This window comes from Solanum stenotomum, chromosome 12 (assembly GCF_019186545.1).
Source record: "Solanum stenotomum isolate F172 chromosome 12, ASM1918654v1, whole genome shotgun sequence".
In the NCBI taxonomy this organism is placed as follows: Eukaryota; Viridiplantae; Streptophyta; class Magnoliopsida; order Solanales; family Solanaceae; genus Solanum; species Solanum stenotomum.
In genome coordinates, this window is record NC_064293.1 from 15,312,310 (window position 1) to 15,336,888 (window position 24,579).

The 24,579-nt window shown below is 35.6% G+C and overlaps 1 protein-coding gene and 1 pseudogene across 1 annotated transcript; both read right to left on the minus strand.

The window, feature by feature from the left end:
- Positions 1-21,641: 21,641 nt before the first annotated feature.
- Positions 21,642-22,693, minus strand: LOC125849338 (uncharacterized; annotated as a pseudogene).
- On the minus strand, positions 22,671-24,271 carry LOC125847151 (uncharacterized). The gene is made up of 4 exons (XM_049526837.1): positions 24,109-24,271; positions 23,806-24,059; positions 22,734-23,250; positions 22,671-22,684 (listed from the first exon to the last, which is right to left on the minus strand). Exons 1-4 carry the CDS (start codon positions 24,269-24,271, stop codon positions 22,671-22,673), a joined length of 948 nt encoding a protein of 315 aa, XP_049382794.1.
- Between the last annotated feature and the right edge of the window lie 308 nt (positions 24,272-24,579).

The window sequence follows — 24,579 nt, forward strand, 5'->3', positions numbered from 1 at the left end:
GTAAGTTCTTAATTATGGGTGTGAAGTGCACCGCACTCATAGCTAAGAGGTTGCAAGCCTTTTTTTCATACTTGACTTCTTTGTCACTCCTCCAAAACCAAAGGTTAATGTGCATAATAGATTTCTTTTTCAACCGATCAGGTCAAACTAACTGATTCCCTAAGATGAGGGATATATAGGTGGGATCAGTGTTGAAAACTCGGTTGTATTCAAATATTCGCTCTTAAATCTTATTCTCGTGCATTCTGGTGCTTTCATAATTCGGTATTGGGATAGATTTTGAATTCTCTCAAAATCGTGCATCAAATCTAGCATACCGAACTAAAAGTGGCCTAAATTCTCATATAGCCTGAGATATGTAGGAAACCCACTTTTGGGGTTCGGCCATAATTCTTAAAATCCGTACCAAATCCCTTTTCCAAAAGATGAAGATGTGGTCGGTCAAAATTGGATTAGTCAATTTCATTTTCCTCGAGTTTCTTGCATCGATCAAGTAAAATGAGGAACAGTTGTGGACACCCAATTTTGACCCTTACCGGGAAGAATTAATTTTTGAGCTTCTTTAAATTTGAACGATTCGAAATAATTAATTTGATAAAAAGTTTAAATATTGTTCAAGTCATTTTTAGGTAATTTTAGTCCTTTTATAATTTTTAAATAATAAATATGTTTTTTTATAATTAGTATATTTTATAATATTCAAAAATCGTCTCAAATAAATTATTTTAATTAAATATTCAGTTAATTAGTTTAGTTATATAATAGTCTATATTTAAGTTATTTAGTTTATAATTAAGCTAATTATATTATATCATTAAAATTAAGAAGCTTGTTAACTAATTAACATCAATTCGTCTTATTTAATTACTAGCCGAATCTATCCTAATTAAGTTCAAATCGGCTAAAATTTTATAATACAATGATAACCATTTTTCATTAAGTCTTTAGACTTATATTTAAGGGACATTTTTAGGCCAATATTCCCATTCCTCCAGCAACCCAAAACTCCAAATTCAGCCCACCCAATTCAATAATTCCTTAACCCAAGCCCAACCAATACAATACAATAGCATTCAAAACCAAAACAACAACATAACAGCGTACAAACAGTAGTCATCTTTTTCCCCCCAAAATGAACCCTAATTTTTACTCTATAAATACTTCCTCTTTATTCTTTGTTGGGGGGGGGGGGGAATTGGAGTTGGAGTTGAGTAGACTTCTTTGTTAGAAAAAAAAAATGAGTTGGAAATTTTTAGTAAAAGATACAAAGTAAGGTTTGAATGTTCAGTAGTCAATATACACTTTAGATACAATTTTTAAGAAGCAGAGGACGATATTTTCAGTGTTTGGGTTAAGTTTTTCTGCATAGATTTTTGTTCGGTTGTTCGATTTCGGGTTTTGCGTGGTGAAGTCGTCTTCTAACTCGTTGTCTCAGTCCCTGCAATTCGAAAGGTAACGGTTCCCTCCGTAATGTCCTTTCACTCTCTTCTTCTACCTTATAGTAGCATTCCGATGATGGAAGCTTTCATTTAGTTGGTTGCCGGCTGTTGGTTGCTATTTAAGTTGATGTTGAGGGTCAATTTTTGGTTGTTATTTTGTGCTTGTTTTCTTGGTTTTCTTTGCTGCTCCATCATTAGTTTTGGAGATGTTCTCCCTTAGTTTTATCCTGTTGGTAGTTACTATGAATATGCAGGTAGTAAGGAAAATGTGCTCACATGCCTATCAAGCTTTCAAAATGTTTGAAATGTCACAATCGATGTCCCAATCCCCAGTTCATTCCAAGGCCGTTTTCTCTGAGCCCTTTTTCTTATGAGTTGTATTTCTTTCTTTTTTTCTCATAAAATATTTGAAGCTTAGCCTTGCTGAAATGCATAAAATTTGGTCAATTTAATGTTAAGTACTCCGTTTCTTGCTTATTAAAACGAGTATAAGTTGTTCGGAGTTTGGTGCTAGACTTTTGCATTAGTTGTAAATAAATACACTTGATTAAGTCATCATGAAGTCTAGAGACTGTTGATCAGTTCTTTTGTTTTTTTTAACGTTAGGGAATCAGTCGTAAACGAGCTTGATTATTCGTGCATTTTATGAGTTGATTGCCCGTTTAGTTTAAATGTTCTTCTCTTTAGCCTGTGTTTAATCGATTTAAAGATATCGTTCTCTATCTCTCCTTTTGAGTTTTAAAAGTGTATGCCGCTTACGAAAATAGTAAATTAGTTTTGGTTTAGAATTCATGTTTAGTTTTGGGTAAATTTTATCTTAGTTTAGATAGTGAATGAGCATGCTATTTTCAGATTTTGCATTTTTGTTGGTTGGCCTCCCGTAATTTCGAATATTGCCAATTTCGTTATATGTTGTATTATGTACATGTCTTAGTTTTCTTTTGCTTCTCACTTTGCTTTGGATTAGACAGTATTCCTTTGCTCATTTGATGAAAATTTAGAAGATGATGGGACCCTATTTGGCTTACATTGCATATTGTCCATAATACTCATTATAGTATATTAAGTGATTAGTTCGCTTATTTCATTATGATTTTATCCTTCTGTTTAACCCTTTTTCTTGAGTAGCAACTTGAGTGCAAATTTTGTTTGTTAGCATGATCGGAGGTCACTTGTTTTTCTTATGTATTTGTTCCCTTTCATTTAGATTTTCAACCTTTACTATTTTTATTCTAAGAGTCCTTGTGATAAATTGTTTTAGTTATGTTATGATTTTTGTTATTTTAAGTCTCTAATTCTTTACTATTGATTTTTGTTGCATGTGAATCTGTCCGAGTTCATTACGAACTCCTATCTTCCTATTTGCATTTCGGTAGAGCCTTAAAGGCTCAAATTTCTTTTTCGAGTCAGCCGGCTATAAAAATCAACGAGCTGGTCCTGGAGCCTGAAAATATGCATCGAATCAGAGAGTTGAACGAATTGGGCCAAAAAGCCCACTTTTATTTTAAAAGTTGTATTTTGTTACTTTTGGGCCTAAGGCCTTTGCATTTTAATTATCATTATTTGATAGTTGTTAGGACAGGTACCAAGAGAGAATTTGGGCCACAAACCCAACATTATTATTCTAGGACAGGTGTGGAAATGGGCCTAAGGCCCAAAGTAGAAATTAGTCCCAAGTGCTGGCCCAGGCGGACAGATCCAGACTTGGGCTCAAATCTTCTTTCCCTATCTCCTTTATTTGTTATTATGTGTTTTATGTGTTTATTTAATTTTGAGGTTTCAAAAATTCAACCCCCCAAAAGATAACTATTTTGAAGTAAATGTTTAAACTTAAGTAAATATTTTACTTTCACTTAGTCGAGCGTGCCTATCTTTTAAATAAATTTGCCAAATAATTAATTATCGGATAACCGCATTAGCGGGTGTTGTAGGTGCTTTTAAAACCCTTCCTAGGACACTAATAAGAACTCCAAACCTCTTTTAAGTTTTCAATCGATTTCCTGTTTTAATCCTTCGAAAATCAGTTTTCTTTATTTTTTCTTAAAAAATTAAGTGGCGGTTCTAGATCAGTCTAAAGTAATATTATTTTTATAATAAAACAAATAAGATGTGAAAGGTTTACTCACATGTTGATGATTCTAAAGTGAAAGGACATTCCCACTTAATGAATCTATAAGCTACTATGATATGTTGGTTTGAGTGCCTAGTGCATTCTCTTATGACCACGAACTTAAGTAAAGACTTAATATGACTTTTAAATGAAATTATGATTAGAACCGAGAGGGTATGAAAGTGAGATGTAAGCTTTTACGTTTGAAAGTCCGACTTCCCATTGTATGTTATCTCATGAGATGGAAACCTTTTACATTAGAAAGTCCCGGTTTCTAGTAGCAATCTCCTTACCCCATAACAATGTGCCCACAGAGGTATATAGCTAGTGGATACACCTAGAAGCTATTATGTACGTTCTACCTTAGGCTTTGAGAAGGGGCATGATATGTCTCTTTTATGATGTGATGATTATGAGTTGAATGTATGCTTTATATGAAGTATGAATATGAACTATGCTTATGACTTCTTAATGAGCCTTACTTAGTGTGAGTGGGGGTATGAGACTTCACTTATACATTGCACAAGTAGACTTATAAAGGGTTTGTAGTGTGGGTTCCTTATACTATGAAGGTATAGGAATTATGTGTGCATGATATGGATTATGTATGAAAGATATGTATGAATGTTAAGGTTGACTTCACTTGTTATAAGTTATGAACATGAATGACTCCTTATTTATGTATGTTGTTTATGAATAAGGAAAAGTCAGATATGTATGTTGTTGGAGGCCTAAATGTGATACTTAGAATTTGGTAGGGTTGTTGACACCCAATTTTGACCGACCTTTAGCAATTTTAGAAATGCTATTCGATTAAATATGTATTTTTAAAAATATGTCGAGTTTAAAATTTAATCAATTTTGTCTTAAAATTGCGCATTTTAGTATGCATGATTTCAAAAATTATTGTAATTATTTTTTTTATCGATAGTTAAACTCGAAATAGTTACTTTACTTAAATATGTTAAAATCTTAGATGTGTTTAATTATACAAAAATATTTTAATATGTGTAGTATGTTATTAATTGAATAGCATTTCCCTAATTTTCCTCAAAATTACTTAATTTCTAGCCTATTCTATTCTAATTCATTTCAATTCTAGCCACTTCAATTAAAATCCTCATTTTCAATTATAGCCTTTGTTAGTTTCAATTTTAGCCTATTCTTATTTCAAATTAAGATTCCAAGCAATCTATTCTCATCCGTCCATCCTTTAAGTTAAATCATAGCCACTCATCTAAACTAATCTGATGGTCCAGATTGAGTCTACCAACTCTTTCCCCTTTAATCTACCAAAGACCAAACCCTAAATGATCTTTCTATTCTCTTCCTCTCCTCTCTCTACCGCCCCAACTTCTCCTTCCCCTTCGTTCTTTCCATTTTTTCCGGTGTGATAACCACCGACGAGGCCGGCAGCTGCTGGCCTCTATCGTTTCTCCATCCACCTCCTCCCTTCTCCTCCTCTCCTCTCCGCTTCTTTTCTCTCTTAGGCGCTCGCTGCCTTTGCTCCCTTTTCCAGTGACAGCAGCTCGACGAGGCAGACAACAGTCTTCTCTCCGTCTAGCGAGCCGCCAGCAACACTGGCAGCAGTTCTAGCGAGGACAAGAGAACAACAACACCAACAACCAGGCAACCTCCACCCCACAAGCCACCGGCAGCAGCTCCAGCGAACGACAGTAGCAGCAGCTTCGACCAGTGAGCCACCAACAACAGCAGCAGCCGGCGACAACAGCGGCGAGTTCCGGCGGACATTTCTTTTTGGATTTCAAGTGTATTTAAGACGGATCTTTGACAAATCCGTCCAGGTTCGCTACTCTTTTCCAATTATCATCTCGTTTTGGCTAACAACTTTCATTTTTGTTTGAGTTTGGTATGATTTTTTACTTGTTTAAGTCTGTGGGAAAACCATACCTGGGTCCAAAATGGTGATACAAGCTGATGCATTTACATTTTTATATATATATCTTGTTCTTATATTTTATGGGAATGAAATTGGTTCATTGATTCTATCGAATCTGCTGAGTTGCTATTCAAATTCGTAATTAGTGCTACTATTGTGGTTTATCCATTTCGAATTGGGAGACTATCGTATGTTTTGATCTTGATTCTTAAAAAATATATCTAGGGTATAAATTCTCCATTCAAACTTCTTGTTCGCTGTTTCTGTTGTGATGACTTGAGCAAATTGTGAAATTTGATTTAGTTAGCTTATCACATCAGGTTCAAATTCTCAATATTTTTCTTCTTTGTTTATATATATAATAGATTTTAGTGCTTATTTTCTCCATGGTAAAAGTCATTTTTTAAGTATTATTTGATTGAGAATAGTATTTGGTGTTCCTAAAATAATTAAATTTTGATTTTCCTTGATTGTTGGGATCTTACTGCTACTCAATTTGTTTATGTGCTGATTGGATGCCATAATATAAGTTTTTACTGATTCTTGAAACGTTCCTTTACTCGTTCAAAATTCCCTTGGTGTTAGGTGTGATTTAGTCTCTCACAGATTGTGGATTTTTAAGTTAGTACGTGCTTAATTTACTCTGTCTATGTTAAAAGAATAGCTCAATAAGCAAGGCTAGCGATTCGTATTTTAACTGATATTTATTTATGTCCCCGTAAATCTTTTTCTTCATTATTAATGGATGATTTGCTTTAATTGATTCAGCTTTCCTTTAATATTTGTCTTGATTGATTCTTACTTGTCATATTTATAGTAAGGCATGAACAAGTGAATATTTAGATTGGTGCATAATTTTTGCCTATCTTATTAATGTCATTTGACTGTTTGATATTTTATTGGTTGTATTCCTTCACCTTATTTAGAAGCTTTGTTATTAAGTTATTAGACCAATTCAGTCCTCTCCTAATAAGGAAATTTTTTTAATTAGAAAAAAATATATTCTTTCCTTCCATGCTTGTCTTTCCCGTAACTATAAAAAGGGACATTCTCTCATTATTTTAGGCGGACATTCGAACAATAGCAAAGAACTCACTCTCATCTTTGACACTTGAACAAAATCTGAAATTCACTTCATGCTTTAATAAAAAATATATTCTCTGTTACCGTGTTGACGTTGTGGTAAACTTGGAGCTTTCTCTTGCTGTGTTGCTGTTGTGATTTGGAAATCTTGCTAAATACTTCATTGCTGATAAACATATTCTGTTTAAGTGGTTAGTTGTTCCCCCATTAGTTTAATCTTCATTATGTATTATTTTGAATATCGTTTTGTGTTTGATTGAATGAAAGGAAGCATCCGAGTTAGTTCTCTTCTTCCTTTTTATATGTTGTGATGTATGTGCATGATGTCATATTCGGTGTTTGCTATTTATTTGAGTAATTCGATGCTTGAGTTAATATGAGTATATCCTTTTGCCCATTTCTATTAAAATGAATATGTTAAGACCCCTTCTATTATTTTTGTGTTGTATTGCTTCTTTGTTAGCAAGGGTTTTCGAGTTCAAGTGATGAAGAATCGTTTGAGATGGGTTCCCGGACAGAATTTAGTTTTATTATTATAGTTGTATTGCATCATTTTTATTTGGTATTGTAATTGTTGTATTAACTCCAACTCCCTCTATATATAAAATGTATTTGAGGATCACCTAAGGGGGAGAGGATTACGTGCTACTTGTTTACCTTATTGTTATTTGTTGTTAAGAGCATGCCTATAGGAAATTGATTTAATTGACCATCCATCCCTCATTTTAAATCTAAAATAATCAAATAAATAAAAGATGATCTTGTTTGTATTTAAATGTCGTGTAAGTTGTAAGTATGATTTGTGATTGGCTCTTCATTCTCGATGCTCACTTTACAAATTAAGATAAGCCAATAAATATTTGTAATACCCTAGTATAATAATAATATTTGAAGTGTGTGACTCTAACATATTGATCTATCTTGTCATATTTGATGAATCACATTCCTTTTGAATAAAATGTATAAACCTATAAAATAAATAAATGCTTTACTCAATAATTTGTCTCACATTGAATATTTAGAAGCCATGCCCGTAGGATTGGATTGAATATTTGTATGTCAATAAAATGCCCGTAAATGTTCATAAATTTAGTTTGTCATTAGAAAAGCATGCTTATAGGATTCAACTAATTAAACCGATGCTAATTAATCAAATTAAATAATTTCAGTTTTAATAACTTAATTTTGTTAATTATTTGAGCTCTAATTAACTTTAGGTTGCTAATAAATGTAGCATATTGATAGTTTAAATTTTGTCAGCATGTTAACTTGGATAGTATGTCTATAGACCACCAGTAATTTTTCAGCATGTTAAAAAATGAAAACTTTCAACATGTTTTAAAATTAAAATAAACCTATTTTAAAAATGTTCTGCAATGGATTTATTTTCTGACACTAAAATAAGATAATAAATTGCCCAGCATGCTAATAGTGTTTTAAATAAAATCTGCTCTTGCCCAATCTGCATGACAAAGTTATCTTCTGCATATAAACGTTCTTTAGCTACTTAAAATCAATCCATTCTGCATGAATACTTGTTTTGCCACCTAAATTAATTTTCTACATCTGCCAGTTGCTATCCCGATTAAATCTTGCTTGGATTAATTAATTTATGCAATGTTTTACGGCTTAAAATTAGCTACTGATTATTTGCATGTTCCATGTATTGTTAGTGGTTAATATCTTCCTGCATTTTAAAGAATAGAATCGGCGTAATAATATTTTTGAACTAAAATCTGCTCCTGACTTGTGTTGTCACTCAAAATTAATTTTTTTTTGTATCAATATTAAATCTTCTACTGTTTCTGCATTTGCTATGTGTTTGTCATGACTAAAATCAGCTACTGATTAATTTTGCAATAATAATTAAATCTGCCACTGTGTTAAATAATTCTGCATGAGTGGACACTGTTCTGCTATTTTAAAATCAAATAAATAAAATTTGTTATGTCATTATTTTCTGCCCTCTTTAATTGGTATTTTAATATGTGTTTACTTGTTCGTATGCACGCACCTGGCATGGATCCTTTCACATTACTTGTGTTTGCTAGCATGTATATTAAAACTTAGAGTTTAGGCTAACGTGAGACTTTACGTGCTAAATGATCGTCCAAATTGTTTGACTTGGCGTCTAGGTGGGCCTAATTAGAAGCCTTTATTTATTTTAGTCTAAAACTTTCCTAATAGTAGTCCAACGCCTCTTGGACCTTAAACGAGGACGCTAGGTACCTTTTAGAGACGAAAAGCATGCGGTGGTGGGGTAGGGGTAGTTTAGGCCCTACAGAGATGATGACATCGACTTAGACTTAATGACAAACTTTGGTTTTGTCTGTCACTACGAGAAGTTGACCGAAATAAAGAAAGTCGAGTGCGGATCCATAAAGTCCTTCAGAGTCTCCCTTTCCTTTCTCCCTCTACTTGTTTTATAATCATATATATTTGGGGTAGTTTAATTAAATAAAAATGATATTTGCTTATATATTTGTCTACTTTCTATCTTCTTGCCTTTTCTTTTAAATTTTATTTGTGTTAATTATTTAGTATTATGCCATCACTTAGCTCTGCATGCTTAATTAATTAAGTAATTAAAATAAACTGATCTTAATTGTTTAATATTAGTTATCACTTAGCAAGCATGTTTAAATAACCAATAAATGAAGTGACCTTAATTGCTACTTGTAACCCCCACATAAATTGCATGAGATACGGCCGGGACCCACATTTGTGGACCTCGAGGGATGCCTAACACCTTTCACTCAAGGTAATTTGAACCCTTACCTTGATATCTGGTTCGTTGACCTTAGTTATATTTAGCTAGGTTAGATAGGTGCCCTAATGCACCTTAATTCGTTAGGTGGCGACTCTTCAATCCCTCCAAAGCCCAAAAGAGTTGTTAAGTCGTGCACCAAAACCCGTTTTGCGAAAAACGGGGCGCGACAAGGGTTATGGGACCTTGCCTTTGCATTGCACTGGTGTGGCTTTGGGTTTCTTATGTGTTTGGTTGGACTATGTGTACAAACTATGTCTTGTGAAGATTGGTATATGCATTATGCTTATGTTGGAGATTATGCTTGTGATTATGATGATATTTCTTATGCTATGATGAATTGTATGTGAGTTTGTTTATAAGTTGCATTCTCCAACTATTTCAAAGATGATGTTCAAAAGTGGCATATGGCATGGTTACAAAGAAAATGTCCCTTTTATGCATGTTTTAATGATTTTTATGCATGGCTTCCATACTTAGTACTTTTTGTGCTAACCCCATCTCTCTACATTTTCTATAAGTGTAGGCTTTGGAGATATTGGATTCCATCCTCGTAGCTAGGACCATAGGAGATCAAGAAGAAGAAGATTGGTGAGTCCTCATTGTATTCGAGGGCTTGGCCATATGTCCTTTATGTTTTAGACTTATGTAAGGGATACGTCCCTAAGATTCTATTCAAGAGTTTTATTCTAAGTAAAATATATGGTTTGAGACATAGTGTATAGACTCTGTCATTTTTATTAAAGACTTTGATTGTAAAGAAAAGTTTTAAATTTCGCACTATTTTCCTATGATCTTATGACTATGATTATGCTAAGGGCTTGTATGAGACCCCTTCGGGGTCGAGTATGCCATGTTATGTCTAGGGGGTACTCCCGGGTTGTAACAAAAGTCATGTGACATATGATGGTGGAGTCGTGGGGCCAAGTGATGTCTTTAATTGTCTTTGAAGGCCTTTGTGTAAAAATTTAAAATAAGGTCATTAAAGTGAATAAAGTGAATTATAAACGTATTTATAAACTAAAAAATAAAATTAGTGAAGTTGCTCGATTGTTGTTGATGTCGATGAATGTAATTAGTTGAAAGTCTTCTATGATCTTTGATATTTAAGCCTTGATGTACAATTTGGTGGATTGAGTGGCCTATGTAATGAACTTGATTCTTATTAAATGAATCAAGGGGATTTTACCTGCAAATTTTGGGTAAAGATGTTAGTAAAAAATAAAGTCATGATGAAGTAAAAGAAATAAAATCGGAGATAAAGTAAAATTAAAGGTGGGGTCATTTGGATTATTCAGGCAGAGTCCTGGAGGCAAATGATGACTTTAATGTAATTAGTAGTGACGTTTTGTATCTTTGTTATTCCTGCACTCAAAGAAAAAATCTTAGTTGGGAGGGGGTGTTGATTCGTGTTGACTCGAAGCTTGATTTTGTTGGCCCTCCGTTCATCCTATTTTGTTCAGACCTTGTGATCTCCGTTTGAGACTTGATAGATGAACAATAGAAATATGTCTTATAAAATAAAAATAAAAATTATTATTTGAAAAAGATATTTGTTAGTGTAAAGAAGAAATATGCAAGTATATATTTATAAGTTGTAAAAAAAATAAAAAAAATTCTACCAACTCTTAGATTGCGACAATTTTGAAACAAAATGAACGTCCTTTGTTTAATTACTTCTTGTCAGATAACAGCCTATAGCTTGACAATGTCCAGTCATTTCTTGACCATGTCTTCCAAAATCTGTCCCAATATTGATTTCAGATAAGTAAACTAAATTTATGTTGTTGTGACCGAACCTTATATAAGTTGCCTATGTATTTCACCAAGAGAATCAAGTCAAAATGTAGTTCAAAGTACATAGAAATGATTTGAAAATTTTATAATAAAGAGACCAAACCCTATATGAGTTGCCTACATACCCCGCCAAGGGATCAGGCCATATGTAGTTCGAATTACATAAATAGTAATAGAATTTTGAATTTCTATCCTAATGTGATTGAACCGTATGTGGGTGGCCTACGTATCCCGCCAAGGGAATCAAGTCAGGCGTAGTTCTCTTGGTACATATAAGGAAATCTAGAAATGTTCTATGGTAAAACTAAACCCTATGTGGGCTGCCGACGTATCCTACCAAAGGAATCAGGTCAGAACGTAGTTCGTATGTTTCATGAAAAGTAGAAGTTACATTCAAAAGAAACCTATCTAAAGTTGCCCTTTGGCGTAGTGTCTTGACTTCTCTTGAATGAGAAAACGTCATGCTCAAATGTTGTCATATCCATCGATCGATTGCGAGTTATCTTCCTATCCTCCAAAATCTTGTGTGGCTTTCAAACTTTGTTCATTTGTTTCATTAAGGCACAATCATAAAGTTGACAGATTTGAAAATTAATATATAAAAAAATATTTGAAAGTAATAAGTAAGAGGCAATTAAGAAAAATAGAAAATGCATTCATAGATTTTGCAAGTAAGCTTTCAAAAAAAATTAGGCAAAACAACATATAGTTTTAAGGCACAATTTAAGCCTCAATTTTTAAAATTGTGCTATTTCAAAAGTGTTACTACTTGTTCAATCTACCAAGACTCCCGGCAAATCAGAAACGGAGTACAAGTCCTATTCTTCAAAGTCTCCTCTAGTTCAGCACCCCAAATGATCGGTGTCTCGGAGTTGTAGAGAGGCATGTAAGATGTTGTAGCAGTAACCTCTATCAATGTTTGTTCTTGGGTTGTCATGATAAGAGATTCAAAGGTCGCTAAAGTTGTAACATCTCGCTAGTTGAAAGAAATAGAAAGAGTCATTTTAGGAAAGAATAAAAAATCTGGAAAATTGGTTAAGTTAAATTAAGTTTGAGTTTTTGGTCAACTTCAAATGACCATAACTCCTATATAAAGATGAGTTAGTAGTTCTTCCAGATACCGTAGGAAATATCTTGGAATTATCTTTCCAACGCCATTGATTTTGCGCGATTCTGAGTTTGTATGAGTGAGATATGCCCATTTGAAGTTGGGCTGTTCAAATAAAGAAAGTCTACTGCGGATTTTGGAAGGGTAGTTTGGTCTTTTCCTTACCCAATTATTTTATTTAGATTTTAGGAGTTTAATAGGGGTTTAAAGAGAATTAAATCAGTTGAAACAATTGGAAATTCATGCTAGGGCTTGGAGAAAAGAGAAAAGAGGAGGAAGGAGAAAAAGTTGAAATTCGTCAAGATCGTGCAATTTTGGTTGTGGATTTTGCCAAGGATTCAATCCTACGAGGTATGTGAGATCACATAGCGTTAAGTTAGTTCACCTATGCTCCAATCATGATTTAATTCAGCGAAGTTGTGTTGTTTCAAAAACAAATATTAGAAGTTCTTGATGAAAATTCATTTGAAATCTTATGGGTTCTTGTTATTGAAGTTTATTGAGTTTGATTCAGGATTTGAGGTGTGTTTTCAAGTAGAATCGTACATATATTGATGATATAGTTGATTCTAAGTGTTTGGGGGAAATAACCAAGTTGAAATAGGGATATTAGAGTTGAAAAACGAAGAAGAAAAGTCAGAATTCACCTGGGTAGGGGTCTGGGGCGCCGCGCCAGCCAGAGCGCCCCACTTCAGTGTCTGAAGTTTGGGATCTGGGGAGATGCGCCAGACATCGCCACAACTTCAGTTCTAAAGTTTGGGCTATGGCGCCCCGTACCTCTCAGAGCTCCAGGGACGCCAGTTCTTCCTATTCTTCCCCCTTCTTTCCGTACTAGTTCCTTAGCAACGTACCTATGTTTCCTAGTTGATTCCAACAAACTAAGGTACATCTAAAAATCATGAAATCATCATTAATATGAGATCATGAGCCTTGAATCCATACTTCAATTCAAGGAAATTTAAGAGTCAAGTCAAGAAGTTAAGAATCAAGTCAAAGGAAGTTCATAAAGTTTCTCAAAAGTCTTTAGCAAATGTTTTAAGACTTAAGCTTTGAGTTGAGTAAAGAGTAAGAGTGAAGTTATTTTTCTTCAAAGATTATACGGGAATTAAGTATTCGCAAGAGTTAAAATGTTTTTCACATTTGATCAAGAAAGGGAACACCGATTTTCAAGAGAGCTTTTAAGCTAAATTTTGAGTAATTATCTCAAACCAAAGAAAGAGTTTTGTTTTTAAAACATATGAGTTGAGTATATTTTAGGAGTAGTATTGAGCACCGATATGGGGACGCTAGTTCATAATAACTCAAGTCTCCATAAACCATGTAGCCATCATGGGTAGAAAGGATCATACTTTTTAGATGATTAATTCCTTAGTGCCTTTTAGCATAGACTAGTGGATCCACTTAGTTAAGGCGTTCTATATGACGACAAAGTATATGACAGTTCTGGCAGTGTGGGCAAGACGATGTATCATCACTTAGGCTCTTAGTTGTGGTTGTCGGTTAGACAAACTCCCACAATATTATATTACTTTACATGTAAACTGAGTTGTTATTGCATTTCTTTAACAAATTGAGTTGCTACCTCCTATTTTAAATGCTTTTTATAACTGCACCATTATTGTTGGTTACTTTGCATTTGAGTTGAGTTATTCATGAGTTGAGTAAAGCCAAGGTAAGTGTTCTTTTTAGATTCCTTTCAAGCTTATGTCTTGTTTAGTATTCCCCTCGCATACTCGTACATTCAATGTACTGATGCCATTTGTCCTGCATCATTTTGTGATACAGACCCAGGTAACCAGGATCAACATCCAATGCCTCGTTGATCCAGTGGAGAACCCAGAGTCAGTTGGTGATCCTCTTTGCTTTCCGGAACACTACTTTTACCTTTCTTTCTAGTATTTCAATTGTTAGGAAGATCGGGGGTCTTGTCCCAAAATCCCTCTTTATTTTAGAGGCTTTATAGACTAGTAGTTATAGTTCTTTAGTCTTTTCGTTTTCAGTTGTATATTTTAAGACTTGAGTTGCTATTTTGGCTAAGTTTTATATCTCTTTAAGTTATTGAATGAGTTATATTTTAAGACTGTCTCTTATGTTTAAGTCTTCTACTGAGTAAGTAAGTCAGGCTAATGGTTCGCTTAGGGGCAGAAATGGTTCTCGAGTGCCAGTCCCGCCCAAGGTGTAGAGTCAGAGAGTGACAAACTTGGTATCCGAGCCGAGAGTTCAAGAGTCCCAGAGAGTCTATGAAGCCGTGTCTATAGACTCCTAGTTATCGGTTTGAAGAGCGCCACATCTATAATTAGAAGGCTGCGACACTTAGGAAATTTTCTTACTTCTTTCACACTCATTTCTTACGTTAGAGTTTGATCTTTAAAAAGTTTATTCTAACTCGTGTTTGCGCGTGTCTTTCAGATCATGCCTCCATGAAAAGCTATTAGAGGTCATCCTGCTAGGCTAATGTTGAGGAGCAAGAGGTACCAAATGCACCTGAAGTTTAACCTCAAGGTGAGGTCACCAATGCTGAATTTTGGGAAGCAATCCGAATGCTAAGTCAGGCTGTGAGAAACTAAGTTGGGCAACAAAGAGGGGATCGACAGGAAGAGGCAAATACTTCGAGGATCCGAGAGTTCTTGAGGATGAATCCTCCAAGTTTCACTGGTTCAAGAACTACTGAGGATCCAGAGAACTTTATTGAGGAATTGTAAAAGGTATTTGCAGTTATGCACGTTGTCGATGCTGAGCGAGTAGAACTAGCTGCATATCAACTGAAGAATGTTGCTAAGACTTGGTTTGATCAGTGGAAGAAGTGTAGAGATGACGGAGCACCACCCGCGAGTTGGGCTTAATTTGAGGAGGCCTTCTTGGGGCGCTTCTTTCCCCGAGAACTGAATAGCTCAAGGTACGAGAGTTTCTCACCCTTAAGAAGGATTCACTAAGTGTTCATGAGTACATCTTAAAGTTCACCCAACTTTTCCGATATGCTCTGGAGGTGGTTGTTGATATGAGAAGTGGGATGAATCTTTGGGTGGCCCCGTCTGTCAAGTAAAGAGGGCAAGGCAACTATGATAGTTGGGGACATGGATATAGCAAGGTTGATGGTTTATGTGTAGTAGGTTGAGGAAGAGAAGCTGAGGGATAGGGAGGAGTTTAGAAATAAGAAGGAAAACAGGGAATGAGTCCGGGCAGCAAATGAATAATGTGAACCGGTCTTCTTTCCAACCAAAGCAAAAATGACCTACTCCATCATCTGCTATTGCACCTACACCCAGAAACAAAGGTGAGTACAATGGTCAGAATTCACAAAACTTCAGAGCTAGACCTGCACAGTCTCAGGGTAGTGTGGCACAAGGAGGTAACTTGGCTCCTGCATGTGCTAAATATGGAAGGACTCACCCAAGTAAGTGTCACAATGGCTCCACAGGTTGTTTCAAGTATGGACAAGAGGGCCACTTCATGAAAGAGTGCCCTAAGAACTGGCAAGGTAATGAAAATCAGGGCAATAGAGCCCAATCTTCATCAGTTACTCCACTAGACAGGGCTGCACCTAGAAGAGCTACTTTCGGTACTGGCGGAGGAGCAAACTGCCTTTATGCGATCACTAGTCGTCAAGAGCAAGAGAATTCTCCAAATATTGTGACTGGTATGATCAAAGTCTTTACTCTTGATGTTTATGCTTTGCTAGACCTAGGAGAAAGTTTATCTTTTGTGACTCTTTATGTTGCAAATAATGTTGATGTTCTTCCTGAGAAACTTTGTGAACCCTTTTGTGTTTCTACACCTATTGGGGAGTCTATTCTAGCTAAGCGAGTATATCGTGATTGTGTCATTTCCATCAATCACAAGAACACCGTGGCTGATTTAGTTGAGTTAGACATGGTAGATTTCGATGTCATTCTTGGTATAGACTGGCTTCATGCTTGTTATGCCTACATTGATTGTAGAACTCGAGTTGCTAGGTTCAAATTCCTAATGAGCCAATTATAGAGTGGAGTATAGCAGTTCAGCAGTGCCTATGGGTCGTTTCATTTCGTACCTTAAGGTGAGAAAGTTGGTTTCCAAGGGGTGTGTCATCACTTAGTCCGAGTTAATGACTCTAGTGCTGAGATGCCTCATATTCAGTCAGTTTCAGTAGTAAAAAAGTTTTCAGAAGTCTTTCCAGATGACCTTCCCGGAGTCCTTCCTGAGAGAGAAATAAACTTTGGTATAGACCTTCTTCCGGATACTCGTCCTATATATATTCCGCCATATAGGATGGCACCAACAGAGTTGAAAGAGTTAATAGAGCAGTTGAAAGACCTCCTAGAGAAATGTTTCATTCGACCAAGTGTCTCACCTTGGGGCGCTCCGGTCTTGTTTATGAGGAAGAATAATAGTTCTCTTAGAATGTGTATAGATTATCGTCAGTTGAACAAGGTTAGTATTAAAAATAAGTATCCTCTTCCGAGAATTGATGATCTCTTCGATAAACTTCAGGGTGCCACTTGTTTTTCTAAAATAGACCTCAGATCTGGCTACCATCAGTTAAGAGTTAGGGAATGTAATATTCCAAAGACAACTTTCAGGACCCGTTATGGTCATTATGAGTTTCTGGTCATGTCGTTCGGTTTAACTAATATTCCTGCAACATTCATGGACCTTATGAATAGAGTATTCAAACCTTATTTAGATATGTTTGCTATCGTATTCATTAATAACATACTAATTTATTCAAGGAATGAAGAAGATCATGCTGGTCACCTCAGAATAGTTCTCCAAACTTTAAAGGATAGAGAGTTATATGCCAAGTTCTCTAAGTGTGAGTTTTGGCTTGAGTCTATGGCATTTTTAGGCCATATTGTGTCTAGAGAAAGAATTAAAGTTGATACCCAGAAAATATAGGTAGTGCAGAATTAGCCCAGACCCACATCTCCAACTAATATTAGAAGTTTCTTGGGTTTGTCGGGCTAATATAGAAGGTTTGTAGAGGGGTTCTCGTTTATTTCATCCCCTTTGACCAAGTTAACTCAGAAAACACCGAAGTTTCAATGATCTAAAGCTTGTGAGAAAAGCTTTCATGAATTGAAGAAGATGTTGACTACTGCCCAATATTGACTTTACCAGAAGGCACACAAGGCTTTATTGTTTATTGTGTTGCGTCTAGAGTTGGTTTGGGTTGTGTGCTAATGCAGAATGGCAAGGTCATAGCTTATGCCTCCAGACAGTTGAAATTTCATAAAAGAATTACCCAACCCATGATCTAGAATTGGCTGCCGTAGTAGTTGCTTTGAAAATATGGCGTCATTATCTTTATGGTGTTCATGTGAATGTGTTCACCGATCACAAGAGTCTTCAGTATGTGTTTACTCAGAAAAATCTTAATCTCAGACAAATGAGGTGGTTAGAATTACTCAAGGATTATGACATGAGTATTCTTTATCACCCAGATAAGGCTAATGTTGTTGTTGATGCCTTGATCAGGATGTCTATGGGTAGTACCGCCCAATTTGAAGAAAATAAGAAAGAGCTAGCAAGAGATGTGCATAGACTTACCCAATTGGGAGTTCGACTGATGGATTCCACAGAAGGAGGAGTAGTGGTGATGAATGGGGCTGAATCATTATTAGTGTCAGAAGTAAAAGAGAAGCAAGACCAAGACCCTATTTTGCTTGAATTGAAGGCAAATGTTCATAAGAAAAAAGTATTGGCTTTTGAACAAGATGGCGTATTGAGGTATCAAGGTAGATTGTGTGTACCAAGGGTGGATGAACTCCAAGAGAGGATCATGGAGGAAGCTCATAGCTCCAGATATTCTATCCATCCGGGCTCCACAAAAATGTATCGAGACTTGAGAGAAGTTTATTGGTGGAATAGTATGAATAAGGGCATTGCAGAGTTTGTTGCTAAGTGTCTGAATTGCCAACAAGTTAAAGTAGAGCACCAAGGGCCCGAGGGTACGACTCAGAATATAGAACATCCGAAGTGAAAGTGGGAGATGATCAGTACGGACTTCATCACAGGTTTACCAAAGTCTCGCAGGCAGCATGATTTTATTTGGGTGATTTTTGATAGAATGACAAAATCAACCCACTTTTTGCCAGTAAAGACTACCGATTCGGAAGAAGATTATGCTAAGTTGTATATTCAAGAGGTGGTTAGACTTCATGGGGTGCCCATTTTGATTATTTCAGACAGAGGTGCGCAATTTACTGCATAGTTCTGGAAACTTTTCAAAAAGGCTTGGGTTCAAAGGTGAACTTAAGTACTGCTTTTCATCCTCAAACAGATGGTCAAGCAGAGCGCACTATTTAGACCTTAGAGGATATGTTGAGGGTTTGTGTGATTGATTTCAAGGGGAATTAGGATGATCACCTACCTCTCATTGAGTTCTCTTACAACAATAGTTACCACTCTAACATCCAAATGGCTCCTTATGAAGCTCTTTATGAGAAAAGATATAGATCTCCAAATGGATGGTTTGAGGTTGGTGAAGCTGGGTTGATAGGACCAGACTTAGTTCATCAAGCTATGGAGAAAGTGAAAGTCATTCAAGAGAGGTTGAAAACGACGCAGAGTCGTCAGAAATCCTAAACTGATGTTAGCAGAAGGGAGTTAGAGTTTGAAGTAGATGATTGGGTATACTAGAAAATCCAAGAGGATTGGTAATGTAGCTTATGAGTTGGAGATACCCCAAGAGTTAGCAGCGGTCCATTTGGTATTTTATATTTCCATGTTGAAGAAGTGCATGGGGGATCCTTCACTTATCATACCAATCGAAGATATTGGTATTAATGATAGCTTATCTTATGAGGAGATTCATGTTCAAATTCTAGACCGCCAGATTCACAAGTTGAGAACCAATGAAGTAGCATCAGTCAAAGTCCTTTAGAGGAATCAGTTTATTGAGGAAGCTACTTGGAAAGCTGAGGAGGATATGAAGAAGAGACATCCACATCTCTTTGAGCCCGGAGAAAACCTAGACCAAGGTACTAATTCTCTTCTTAGTACTCTTTAATTTATATGCTTGATGTGTTAGATTTGATTGTTGGGTGTTTGAGCTGAATGTTAGATGTTACACCCTTAGCCTAATAAGAGTAATCTCATTTGAGGACGAATGTTCCCAATGTGGAGATATTGTAACATCTCACTATTTGAAAGAACTAGAAAGAGTTAGAATTGGAAAGAGTCATTTTAGGAAAGAATGAAAAATCTGGAAAATTGGTTAAGTTAAGTTAGGTTTGAGTTTTTGGTCAACTTCAAACGACCATAACTCCTAGCTCAAGATGAGTTAGGTGTGCTTCCAGATACTGTAGGAAATATCTTGGAATTATCTTTCCAACGCTGCCGAGTTTGTGCGATTCCAAGTTCGTATGAGTGAGATATGCCCATTTGAAGTTGGGCTGTTCAAATAAGGAAAGTCTAATCCCGATTTTGGAAGGGTAGTTTGGTCTTTTCCTTACCCAATTATTTTATTTCGTTTGTAGGAGTTTAATTGGGGTTTAATCAGAATTAGATCAGTTGAAACAATTGTAAATTCACGCTAGGACTTTGAGAAAAGAGAAAAGAGGAGAAAGGAGAAGAAAAGTCAAGATTCGTCAAGATCGTGCAATTTTGGTTGTGGATTTCGCCAAGGATTAAATTCTACAAGGTATGTGAGATCACATAGCATTGGGTTAGTTCACCCACGCACCAATCATGATTCAATTCAGCAAAGTTGTGTAGTTTTGAAAACAAATATTACAAGTTCTTGATGAAAATTCTTTTGAAATCTTGTGGGTTCTTGTTGTTGAAGTTTATTGATTTTGATTCAGGATTTGAGGTGTGTTTTTGAGTAGAATCTTACATATATTGATGATATAGTCAATTCTAAGTGTTTGGGGAAAGAACCAAGTTGAATAGGGGTTTTAGAGTTGAAAAACGAAGACGAAAAGTCGGAATTCACATGGGCAGGGGTCTGGGGCGCCGCACCAGCCAGAGCGCCCTACTTTAGTGTCTGAAGTTTGGGCTCTGGGGTGACGCGCCAGCCAGAGCGCCATAACTTCAGTTCTGAAGTTTGGGCTCAGGCACCCTGTGCCTCTCAAAGCGCCAAAGACGTTAGTTCTTCCCATTCTTCCCCCTTCTTTCCGTACTAGTTCCTTAGCAACGTACCTATGTTCCCTAGTTGATTCCAACACTCTAAGGTACGTCTAAACATCATGAAATCATTATTAACATGAGATCATGAGCCTTGAGTCCATACTTCAATTCAAGGAAATTTAAGAGTCAAGTCAAAAAGTTAAGAATCAAGTCAAGGGAAGTTCATAAAGTTTTTCAAAAGTTTTTCACAAACGTTTTAACTTTGTTTAAGACTTAAGCTTTGAGTTGAGTAAAGAGTAAGAATAAAGTTTTTTTTCTTCAAAGATTATACGGGAACTAAGTATTCCAAGAGTTAAAATGTTTTTCACATTTGAGCAAGAAAGGGAACACCGATTTCCAAGAGAGCTTTTAAGCTAAGTTTTGAGTAATTATCTCAAACTAAAGAAGAAGTTTTATTTTTAAAGAGATAAGTGGTTAAACCACACCTAAACTATACCTTTTTTTTGAGTTTCATACCCAAACTATTGAAAGTGTGAGAAACACACCTAAACTATTACACTTTAGTTTGAAAAACACACCTATGTGCTGACTGGACCAAATGTGTGTGTACACACTCTTTTGCGCGCGTGTTGCCTTGATTTTCATCCACATGGCTTCTTCTTTTTCAAAAAATAAAATATCAAAACACACCTAAACTATAAGATTGTTTGACTACTTTCCCACCTAAACTATTAGGAGAGTGAGAAACACACCTAAACTATTATTCATAAATTTGAGAAACACACCTTAAATTATATGTTACACTAGTTGCTTAAGCTCGCTCAAAAGGGACTGATATTTGTATATCCATGATGCCATTCAAGGAATCCACGACGCCCTTTGGTAGCTTTAATAATTTGAGGGGTGAGTAATTGTCCATGACATCAGATTCTATTTTTTTTGTTTGTTTAATAACTGGTTAGACTATATTTGTGGTATCATTATGCCACCAAATAGAGCATATTTTCTTTCTATTGAATTGTCGCTTTTTACAAACTACTTCATCAATCATTTTCTGATTACGATTATTTAAACAACTATGAGCAGCTAAGGACAGAAGTCACCAAAGCATTTTTAGTAGCTCGAAGTAAAAAATTGATCGGCTCTAGTTTGTATAGTATAGAAACACTGAAACCAAGTAATGCTTCAATTTGCCGAGCAACCTACAACGATATTAAATTACTTGGGCTGCAAATCAGTATACCATCCTATTCACAACCAAAATATACGACTTAAGAATAGTTCGAACCACATGAAAAATCAGTCACCATGTTTAGTAGCTTACAATAACTACTTGGGCTGCAAATCAGTCACTGTATTTAGTAACATCAAAGTTCACAACTAAAAGTCGATATCGTCCTATTCACAACCAAAATACGCGACTTAAAAATAGTTTGAGCCACATGAAAAATCAACCACATCATCCCTAAACACCTTCAGTTCTTGCTGCACCTTGTGATGAAGTTTGTGACTTGATGTTCTTCTGTCTAAGCAAAGCACTTTTATGTTGAAGTTGTCTTCCTGTGATAGCACTTTTCCCCTTCCATTTAAGACCTTTACTGGGTGCATACCCAAGGTCACCGGTGATAATAGCTGAACTTATCAGTTTCTCTTATGCTCCACTCTTGATTACCCTACTAATAGATCTTCATTGTTGTAAAGTAATAAAGAGTCGTTAAATTATTTTTAAGAAGTTTAATCAAGAATATAAGCTTATTAACTCCCGTTTTTACCTCGGCACAAATAAAACCATCTTTGCTCACAAATACTCCATGACCCACTACTCTTGGCCTCTTAAATGCATTATTTGCATATTTTCTATTACCACTGTCACTTTGCACTATTGCTTGAGATGGTTCAGAAGATTGAGATTGTTGTACTGCTTGAGTGGGGTGAGATTTTTGCATGCCACTTCTATTACTACTGGCAGATGCTTGTGATGTAGTAATACCCTATGCAAAGAATAATTTTGAAAGTGTTAACGATATTACTACACTATAAATAAACGTTAATAGAAATTAAATGTACCTCTGAAGTGGCTGGAGGTTTGTTTGGACATGTTCTTATATTGTGACCTTTTGACTTACAAGCGAAGCAACTCACGGTTTTTCCCCTCTTTGGAAGCTTTCCAGAACTTGGTACCTCTCCAAGTTCCTTCTTTCTTTTTTTACCAGGCCTTCCTAGCATTTTCCTAACAGGAGGTGGCTCAACTTTTGAATTCGATGTCTCGGGCCACATCTTCATGTTTGTTACTGGTTGAAGAAAATGTTTATAAGCTTTCAGGTAGGTTTCTTTTTTGTACCACTTACAAACCGAGTCTAGGAGATTAGCTTCATCGTGATGTATAGTTGCTATTGCATGTGCACAAGGAATCCCTTTCAATCCCCAACTTCTACAAGTGCAAGTTCCTTGAATTAAGTTAACCACATGTATATATGGACTATCTTTCATTTCATACCCAATGTCACCATTCCAACTAATTTCCACCCTCATTGACTTCTTCACATTTGTATTTAGCACCAACATTGCCATTGGAGAAATGTCATGAGTCCAACTATTTACAAATGTTATCACTTTAGTGAATCTATTCATTACCTTTTTCCTTATTTCTTCAAGCATACTGATGATAGTCTTGTGCCTAGTACCCAACACCCAAGCATTAAAACTTCCAGCCATATTGTTATCCACACTGTCACATTTTGAGGATGTCCTAAACTGTGCTTTGGACCATCTATTAGGATTGAAGTTTGCCAAGTCATTATAAATATCTCTGCCTATTTGTGCTAATTTATCCAAGTTCTTCCTGAGTTCAGCTTCAAATGTTGATCTAGCACAAGCCCAAAATCTCTTTCTTTCCTCAACACCTTTCCAGTTTTTTGACCAGTTTGCAAGTATATGTCTTGCACACATTCTTTGTTCACATTCTGGAAGCAACTCCTGAACAGCTAAATATAATCCCTGAAAAACTTATGTGGTTAAAATCACTCAAAACAATAACTAAAATATATGTTGCTTGGACTCTTCAAAAATGTCAATGAGGGCATGTTGAATTAACCAAAATTAGTGTATTTTTTTGTTAATCCAATACAAGTGTGGCATCAAAAGTGAAGAATACGCACAACTAAGACTAAAATCACTTAACAACTAAAGCTAAAAGGGATGAAAATAGTAGCAAAAAAAAACAGTAGCTAAACAAGTTGAATAACAAAGTACTGCTAGAGTTTCTAATTTTGTGGACAAGATAGAATGTTGTTATGGACTATCATAAGGTCCTTACAAAATGCTGAAATCAATAGTTAAAAACTACTTAAAACACATCAGCTAAAAAACCATGAAATCAGTAGTTAAAATTGGATTATAAAAGATGAAACAGAGGTTAAAAAAGAGCTGAAATTGGTAGTTAAAATTACTTAAAACACATTAACTAAAACTTGTAAAATCAGTAGCTAAAAAAGCTGAAAATAGCAGCTAATATTGGCTAAAATAGCTGAAACCAGAGGCTAAAAATCGTACCTTTTGCATATCACTTATGATAGTCAATCCTTCTCCTTCATCATTAATGTCCGAATCAGATTTCAAGATTCTCAAAAACCAAGTCCAAGTTTCTCTACTTTCAGTTCCAACAACAGCCCATGCTATTGGGAACATCTGATTATTCCCATCCTTTGCAATAGCATCAAGTAGTTGGCCTTTAGATATTCCCTTAAAAAAGCAACCATCTAACCCAATGCACTTTCTACAACCCTCAATGAATCTTTTTTTCAAAGCTGAAAAACAAATATAAAAGGAATGAAAGATTTTTTTTTCCATCATCACAATTTGTCACTTTCACCACACAAGTGCTTCCTGTATTTGATTCAAGAAGCATATCTCTGTAGTCATAGATTCTACTAAACTCAGCAACATGATCACCCATTATCTTTTTCAACACCATTTTTCTGGCCTTCAAACACAGGAACTTACCAACATACAATCCCATGTCTGTCCTGGCCAAATCTTGTATTTCCCATCCCTTTATGCAAGGTTGAGAAACAATTCTACTTTTATAGTACTTAGCCAAAAACTTAGAGTTGCACATTGTGTTGGTATTGGTCCTATAACAATTATGTCTGATTGTAGGTTTATATAATGAAATCAGAAGATTTGAAATCTTTGCTTGCATAAAGTATCCAAGGACAACCATTAGCTTTGCATTTTACTCCGACCCTTCTTTGATCATTGTGGATCTTATCCAGTTGACAACCTCTCTCAATTGCATACATGCTCAAATCTTCTCTGAATTTTTTC